At 42.8% G+C, this 9,045-nt stretch overlaps 1 protein-coding gene across 1 annotated transcript in view; it reads right to left on the bottom strand.

Annotated features, from left to right (window-relative positions):
- ZNF346 (zinc finger protein 346) overlaps positions 1 to 9,045 on the bottom strand; it is a 27,828-nt gene that overhangs the window by 6,374 nt on the left and 12,409 nt on the right. Inside the window, exons 4-5 of the mRNA XM_007463081.1 lie at positions 8,678 to 8,822; positions 4,454 to 4,639 (exon numbers count right to left, since the gene is read on the bottom strand). Coding sequence (XP_007463143.1) covers positions 4,454 to 4,639; positions 8,678 to 8,822 — 331 coding nt within the window. The remainder of the gene's footprint in view (positions 1 to 4,453; positions 4,640 to 8,677; positions 8,823 to 9,045) is intronic.

Below are 9,045 nucleotides of genomic sequence, written 5' to 3'. Positions count from 1 at the left end.
ACTCTTTCCGAGGCCAATGGAGGCTTCCCTGTATCTGAATTTAATGGACAAAATGAATGCTTATGTGGCCTCTTCATATTTGACCTCTCAACAGCACCTGACAGAACTGGTGACTCCTTCCTTCTTCAAAGTCTCCCCGTCCTTGGCTTTCAGCATGCCACACTCTTGATTTTTCTTCTCTGGTGGCTCCTTCTCAGTTTCTTTTGCTGTCTCATGTTTGACCTCCACCATTTAATACTGGCAGTTCCAGAGGGCTCAATCTTGGTTTTCTTTCTTTCTCTCTTTAAATTTCTTTTTATTATTTTAAATTGTGGTAGAATACAAATAACAGAAAATTTACCATCTAATCCATTTTAAGTGTACAATTCAGTAATTGTAAAGGACAGTTCTGGGTTAGAGAAATTTGTTTTCATCATGTTAAGTATCTTCACATTGTTGTGTAACCAATCTCCAGAACTCTGTCATTTTGTAAAACTAAAAACCTACACCCATTAGACTCCCCATTTCTCCCTCCCCCTAATCCCTGGCAACCACATTCTTTCTGTTTCTATGAGTGTGATTACTCTTGATATCTCATACAAATGAAATCATAGAGGATTTGTCTTTTTGTGACTGGCTTATTTCACTGTACAGAATGTCCTCAAGGTTCATCCAGGTTTGTAGCATGTGCCAGAATTTTCAGGGGGCTCAATCTTAGATCCTTTGCTCCTTTCTCTCTAAACTCTAAGGGATCTCTTTCATTTCTCTGAATTCAATGATCACTTATTAGTTTAAAACATATGAAACTACCAATATTTAACAGTTTCTGACCTACCAAAATGGCAATATCTCTAACCCAGACCTCTCTTTTAGGCCTAGACCTATATATCCAACTGCCTCTTGAACATCTCTACTTTGATATCTCGCGGGCATCTTAAACTCAAGCTGCCAAAACCTGGTCATTCACCTAATGGCTTCAGACTAAACCTGGGCACCATCCTTGCCTGTTCCCTTTCCTTCATCTCCCACACTGGATGGCCAATTCTACTTCCTACCCACCTCTTGAATCCATCTACTCCTGTCTACATCTACCACTGCTATCTTAGTCCAGCCTCCCATATTCTCCAGTATGAATTATTGCAATAGTCTCACTGCTGGTCTCTCTCCACTACCCTTCCTCCCTAATTGCAAGCCATTCTCCACTTTGTAACTAGAATGATCTAATAATGCTGAAGATGTGAGTAGCTTCCCAATGCTCTTAGGATAAAGGTCCAAATCTCTAACATGACCCACAATGCCATGACTAGATACTTGCTCATCTCCCCAGCAGCATGTTGCCCCACACTATCTCTCTTGTCCCTGGTCCCCCATCTTAAGTTATCTTTATAGCATCCTGTTTGTTTCCTTTTCTAAAGTTTGCCACACTTGTAGTTCATTGCTCAATGCCTGTTTTCTCTGCTAGACTCTAAGCTCCACAAGAATATGGACAATACCTGTCTTGTTTATGTAACCCAGAGGGGATGCTGAGAGCTCTGGCGGCTGGAAGGATTTGGCTACCTGAATGATATGCAGGTTTTAGTTCTGACATTCTTGAGTGAATGAGAGGAATGTGAGCTTGGAGTATAAAGAAAACTCCAAGTTTTTTTTTTTTTTTTCGTTAGGTCTTCGTTGCTGCACGCAGGCTTTCTCTAGAGCGAGCGGGGGCTACTCTTCATTGTGGTGAGTGGGCTTCTCATTGCGGTGGCTTCTCTTGTTGCGGAGCATGGGCTCTAGGCACGGGGGCTTCAGCAGTTGTGGCATGTGGGCTCAGTAGTTGCGGTGCGTGGGCTTCAGTAGTTGCAGCACATGGGCTCAATAGTTGTGGCTCGAGGGCTCTAGAGCACAGGCTCAGTAGTTGTGGCGCATGGGCTTAGTTGCTCCGCGGCATGTGGGGTCTTTCCGGACCAGGGATCGAACCCGCGTCCCCTGCATTGGCAGGTGGATTCTTAACCAGTGCACCACCAGGGAAGTCCCCAAGTCTTGTTTAATCTGCTTGGTAGATGCTGCATCCACCCCTGGTGGGAGAGATCTGGACACTCTGGATCAGATACATCTCACATTTGACCCATACTTGTCATGAGACACTTGCCAGGAGCCCCATGGAAACTATTCTCTGGACCTAACACAGAACCCTGACTTGGGTTTCAATGCTGGCTGCCACAGCCTAGTGTGGGACCCAGAACAAATCATTTCATCTTTCTGATCCTAATGTCCTCATTTGTGAAATGGTGATAATCAAATGTGCACAACAGAGTTGTTGTCTGGATTAAGTCAGGTAATTAAATGTGAGAGCATCTAGCCTAAGGCCTGGACTACAGCAGCCATTGGTAAGTGCAGGATGACTGACTGTCTGACAGAACAAATGAACAAGGGTCGACTGAAGCCAGCAGGGAAAAGCCAAGCTGCTAACAACCTAAATCCTTTACTAGGGCAGAACCCCTGTCAGCAGAAGTCACTGCTTGCATACCCTAGGTCAACATCCCACTTCTGTAAGAAGGGGGTCAGAGAGAGCTCAGTGTCTCTGCTGACATCCTGGACTCGGAGAGCCTACAGCCAAGTACACTCAGAGCTGAAGGCAGGGAGAAGGAGTGTATGTTTTGGAAACAGACAGAGCTACAGACCCCTACTGATGCTGTCACTTATTAACATCAGGTCATATCAGCTGTATGACCTGAGCAAGTCACTCTGAGTCTCATCTTCTTTATTTGTAAAGTGGGAAAATCACAACTATTTTATAGGAATGCTGTGGGGATCAAATTATAATGTATATATTAATACCAAAGTGGGATGTGATACCCCTTCCCCCCACCTAGATTTTCATGAAAGAATTTAGTTGATCTGTAATGAAGTCAAATGATTTAAGCCAGAAAAAAGGATCCAGGATACAGTTCTAGGATTAAATATGGTAATTTAGCTTAGACAAATGGAGGAGGGTAAATACAAGAAGGAGGATTTGGTTTGAGATAAAAGAAAAGAATGGATACAAGTTAAGATAAGCAGCCTGAAACACTGCAGTGCCTCAGTCCTGCCAATGGAAAAGAGATAATGAGGGAATAACCAGGGCAGGACCGAGCAAAGCTGGGGCAGGAACTGGAGCAAAAGAGGGTTAGCTGCAAGAGAACACTGGGTTGTGCTAGCTGGATGCTATGTCATGAAGCAGGGCTCTGAGGATCTTGGTTCTGAAGTTTCCAGATGCCTCAGCATATGAAATTGATCCTGTTAAAGGGAAAGGCACTACCTATATGTAGGACCAGTAAATAAATATTAGTCATTCCTTTCTGATTTTGAAGAGGTTTCTAAAAGAGGGTCTTTCAAAGGCTTTGGAAAGGCAATCCTTGGCACCCTGCTAAAGGAATCTCCCCCTTGCTGCATAGCAACCATTTTGCACCTTCTCATCAGTCAGTATTGCCCAAGGACGGCCTGTGCTGTATGGTGCTTTGGGGTTTGGGGGGTTGTTAGAGAGGCATGATCGTTCCCCTTGCCCATATGTGGCCTGGAACATCTATGGCATCTGGGTGTTCACCTCTCCAGGATTGTGGGAAGAGCACAGATGGCTCTGAGCAAGAGCTTCCTTGCACCTGGATGCCATGGTGCTCTCTGTCTGGGGCTGCATCTCCATGGCCTGGGGAAGAAGCCCTGGGGACCCACACCAATGCTTAAGTGGGCTCCACAAGACAGAGACTGTATCAGATTTGGTCACTACTATACCCCAATGAGGGAATGCAGCAGGATTTCAATAAATATTTGCTGACTGAAAGAGAAAATAATAACCTCCCCCTCCCCACCCTTACTATAGGCTGTGAGTAGTTACTGTGATGGGAAGGGCTCCTAACTTTTTATGAATGCTCACTCCTGTGATGCTGACTGGTATCTGGAGGTCAGGGCAGTAGCTAATGTTCTGAGTCAGAGTGGTCTCCTTCACCACTCTATCCCAGGGACACAGGTGGGCCTTAGCTGCTGGGAGATGAGGGATTCTGAGGACATTATAAAATCTGGCAGAGGCTGCTGAGGCCCTCACACAAGAAATGTGGATGACAGGGAGTTTAAATCAGAGGTTGCAGATTGGTGGCCCTTTGCCCCAAATCTGGCTTGCAGGCAGGTTTGACGCACATAGGGTTTAAACTTTTAAAAATTTAGTTGCACATTTAAAAATCAGGAGAATTCTTATTCAAATCTGGCTTCTAGATTCTTTTGAAAAACTGAAAGATATGGTAACAACTGGCTGGAGCTGTCTAGGAGAGGCACATACCCTCAGCTGATCATATCCCCTACTGGCTCTTTCACATATTGAAATTTCCTGTCCAGCCTCTGCAGGCATTTGAGTTTGCAATGCCTGCTTCAGAAGACCTAAGGAGGAAAAGCATAGCCTTGGTGGTCCAGGGAACCCCAGCAATCAAGCCCCGATCCAGCTCTGGGTGTGAGCTGAGCCCCTTACCTGATGAGTCAGTGACAGCAGGGTCGGCCAGCCGCCCGTAGTGTGCCATAAGTTTGAGCTTGGTCTCCTGTTTCCTGTGTTTCTTGCCCATATAATGTTGCTGAGCCATGACAGGGTCATTGAAAGTCGCGTGGCAGAGGCTGCAGAACTTGTCTGGGTCTATCATCTCTCTGTTCTGGTGCAAGGCTAAGGTGGAGGCCACAAGGAAAGGGTTTGTAAGGCGTTTCGACAGAGCTGCGGTGAGAGAGTTCAAACAGAAACGATGAAAAAACCCAGAAGGTGCCAGGCTTTCGCGTATGCTGAATGCAAAGAAAGGCTGGGTCACTAGTTAATCACACCTGCAGGTGTGGCACTGCCTGTGTGAATCACACAGTGAAAATCTTCTCTAATTGAGAAGATATGGGGAGCCCAAAGACCGCCTACTCTGTTCGGCAGCTTTAACTACTTCAGGCACATGAATCCTGATTTTCTTATATTCCGAGAGGGATCTGCACTTCTACTATCAAGTTGCCAAATTACAACAGATTAGATATGTACATGCTTGCAATCTTCTCATCCCTCAGAATTCCCCAGAACTTCACAGCAAATGGGACAAGAAGTTTGCGTGTTTTACTCCCATCCTCAAAGTATCTCAGTTATAGATTTGGAAGTCAATGCACAGATGTAGAAACTGAGGGCCTGAGGGCCTGGAGGGTCATTTAGAAAAGGCACTATACTAGGGGGGCCTTTTAGGCTACACTGCCTTCTAGGCTGAGTGGGGGAGTGGAGGATGACATTGACATTTAGTTATGAGATTTGTATATATATTTTCTCTTTTGGTCCTCAGAACTATGCCATGAGGTAGGTGTCATTTTGCCACAATACAGAGAAAAACCGAGGCTCAGATGGGTGAAATGACTTACCCAAGATCACCCAGCTAATGAGTGAATACAGGCCTGTGTGACCCTAAAGACCATGCCCTCTCCTCTATGCCAGGCTGCCACAGTGTGGCAGGGAGATCTGAAGGCTACACTCCATGCGTTCACCTTCAGAAAACATCCCTGGCTGTGGTCCATGAATTCAGTTAATCAGAGCCTGGTATGGGCATATATGTAAGCCCCCCGTGGGCCAAGAAATGTCCTGATGCTGACTGCAGGCTGCACTGCTGCTTTATAAAGTGGATGTCATGACTCACTAATGAGTCCACATGGCTGGAATGGTGTCAATCTAGTAACCACTCCTTTAAAAATGTGGTCTAGAACCCCCACCAATGGTGGAGGAGAGGTGGGTCTCAGCAGCACTCACAGACAGATGTTCTTTCATCTCTGTACCACTTTAATGGGGGAAGTTTTGAGGATTTTCAACAAGCCAGAAGAAACTTGCTGGCTTTTCCCACAATGGTTTTCCAGTATAGGAAATCTCAATTTCCCTGGCTATTTGATTTTCCCTAGCCATTGTTTCAGCAAGTCACTGCAAAAGTAAGGTACATGTTGTAGAATATTCAATAATATGAGAAAATATTCAGTATGTCGTGTTGAGTTAAAAAAAAAAAAAGGTTATACAGCAAACTGGTTCTTATGTCCTTGGTTCTGTAAAACAACAAAAACCATACTGGTGATGTGTGGAAAAAAGACCAAAAGCATTGAGTAAAAGTGTGCTTTTCAGTCTTTTCCAACTTTTCTACAATGAATGCAGATTCTTGATATCAGAAAAGAAATAATCATGACCACTGAAACATAAGGGTCTTTCTTTAAAAGATACTGAAGAGAAGCATCAGAGGTGAATGGTTAAGTAAAGTTGGAGGAACCACTTAATAGACATCCAGTAAAAATGAGAGCTACAGGAGTCTTCTCTCAGGAAACAACTTGAAATATGGAAAGAGAGTTCTACAGGAATGTTTGCTGTAGTGTTATTTACAAACATTAATAAAGGAGAGGGGGAAAACGTAAATGTTCACCATTAGAGGACTGGTTAAATAAATGTGCTGTGATGGGATACTGTCATAAAAAATGTTTATGAAAAAGTTTCTAATAACATGGGGAAATACAAATGTTATATTAAGTGAAAAGAGCATAAAAGAAAATTATACACATGATACGATCATGTCATTATTAAAAGACATAACGTGCAATCTATATGTATATACTGGTATTTTGAAATGTTACCAACATATTAACAGTGTTTCTCTCTTGGTGGCAGGATTTGGGTGGTATTTTACTTTCCTCTTTGTACCTTTTGCATTGTTTGAACTAGAAATAACAATAATGAGTATGCATTGTTTTTATAAAAACAATAAGGTTAAAGTATTTTATGTTTATCAACATAATCTAGACATACATAAAACACACATATGCACAGATATACACACATACACATAAAAGATTATAGGAGAAACAGTACTCCAAAATGTTAACAGTGGTTATCTTTGAATGGTAAAATTATGAGTATTTTTCTTTCCATTTATCTATATTTTCCATATTTTCTACAACATGCTTGTATTACTTTTACATTAGAAAAATGTTTAATTTCAGAAATATAGTTATAAACTCATATAATAACATGGAAATGTGCTTAAACTACAAAATTAAAAGTTAAAGCAGGATACAAATGGTACATGCACTATGATTATAACTATATATAACATACCTGTTATGTGGCAAGGGCCAAAAGTAAATACAAAACATAAATGCTTGAATATGGAATCTTTGGACCGGGCATATTCCAGGGAATTTTCCCATTTATAGAAAGTTAAGCTCATATAAACCTAAAGATAAGTGACCATATAAAGTTCTGTTCTTAAGCTAATTTCCCTTGGTCTAATGTTTAAACTTTTTGGTACCATAAATGGTACCAACACTGACTTTAAACAAAAGCAATTAGTACTAGTATAACTTAATGATGAACAAACCATAAGCAAGGCCAGTGACATGCTCCAGGTGGTGGATGCCTGATCAACTACTGCATTTTATGTGGGGATTCCATTCACTGGCTATCTTGATGATGGTGATAATACTAACAATAGGAACTGTCGGGAATTCCCTGGCAGTCCAGTGATTAGGACTTGGCACTTTCACTACCAGGGCCCGGATTCAATCCCTGGTCGGGGAACTAAGATCCTGCAGGCCACTTGGCCAAGAAAAAGAGAACTGTCCTTTACTGAGCATTTATTACATCCTAGGTTCCTTGTATACCTTATTTCATCCTCAAAACCTATGAAGTAGTATTATCAACATTTTATAGGTGAGAAAACTCAGGCACAAAGAAGTTCAGTCATACAGATGGTAAATAGCAGTGGTAGGATTTAAACTTGGGCATCCATGACTTTATCTCTTGTTTCATGGCAGGAATACTAGATTGGGGTGTGATAAGAGAGTATAATTATGAGTGATTTTTTTACCCTCTCTTCAAAGTCTTCCAAAACATCACTGTCTTGTTTTTATAATACAGCAATTCAAAAAAGGACAAGTATTATAGATAGTATAGTCTACTTCTTGGTCCAAAATAAAGACAGAAGCAAAAATTACCAAGAAAAAAATAAAATAAAGATCAAAGAACTTTCAGTTTTGACTAACTGCAGTTAGCAGAGGTTTAAAATCCCAGAAAGTCATGAGTTAATGAGATGAAAGTGAAGGCTGAGCCCCAGTGGTGACAAGATAAAGGGGGCTATTTTAGAAGTCACTGCACTGGGAATGAGTTCATGGCAGTTGCAAATACAGTTTGCTGGGCAGTAGTGGCAGCACTGAAGTATTCAGCTTCGAAAGGCAAGTCCCTGTCTTGAGGAGAACAGGCAGCTTTGAGGATTAAAGTGCACAGGGCATAACCTGAGCACACGAAAAAGACAAGGATTTAGCTTTTAACTTGGAATGCATGGCAACAGGGCAGGTGGATGCTAGGAGGGAAAACTCTAAGTGAGAGAGGCAGGAGATAGAATGCTCTCCTGGTGTGCATAGGCTGGAGGACTTTGGCACTCCTGACTTATAATTATTTTTAAGGACAAAAGCTCAGGGCTAAGAAGCTTCTATAGAGAAAAACTGATGTAACCAAAGAAAGGGAGGTTAGGTGAGTACAACTCCCAGGATGCATTTCATAGAAGCTGGGTCTACTTTGATATTTTTAAGGGCTCTCAAAAGCAGTTCAACCTCTTCAAGTCTGTGGCCCCAGTGAGCATTTCTGGGAGCACCTGGCATTGGTGCCTTGAGGACGGGAGGGGTCCCGATACATAGCACCACTCAGGAAAACCAGTACCTTCCACCTTAGTGGATTGCTGCTTCAGCTTTAAGTTCTTTGCGTGGGTCTTCCCCAGGTAGTGCGACTGGGCCACGACAGGGGAGGAAAAGGTCATGTTACAGATGGGGCAGCACTGGTTCTTGTCTTTGCTTCTGCTGCTCTTCTGGTTAGGAGAAAGAACACAGGTCTGATCACGCCACTGCCCGGCCAGAAAATCTTCACTGGTTCCCCACTGCCCATAGGAGAATGAGCATTCAAGGCCCCCTTCACACACTAACCCCAACCTACCTTTCTGGATTCTTTTCCAGCTACTTCATCCCATGCTCTACTCACCATTCCCCATTTTGTTCTCTGCTACTTCCTTGTTTTACCTGGGCCATTCCTGC

The sequence above is a fragment of the Lipotes vexillifer genome, unplaced genomic scaffold (assembly GCF_000442215.2).
Source record: "Lipotes vexillifer unplaced genomic scaffold, Lipotes_vexillifer_v1.1 scaffold514, whole genome shotgun sequence".
In the NCBI taxonomy this organism is placed as follows: domain Eukaryota; kingdom Metazoa; phylum Chordata; class Mammalia; order Artiodactyla; family Lipotidae; genus Lipotes; species Lipotes vexillifer.
Note: the sequence above shows the minus strand (reverse complement) of the source record. Positions and strands in the feature narration are given on the sequence as shown.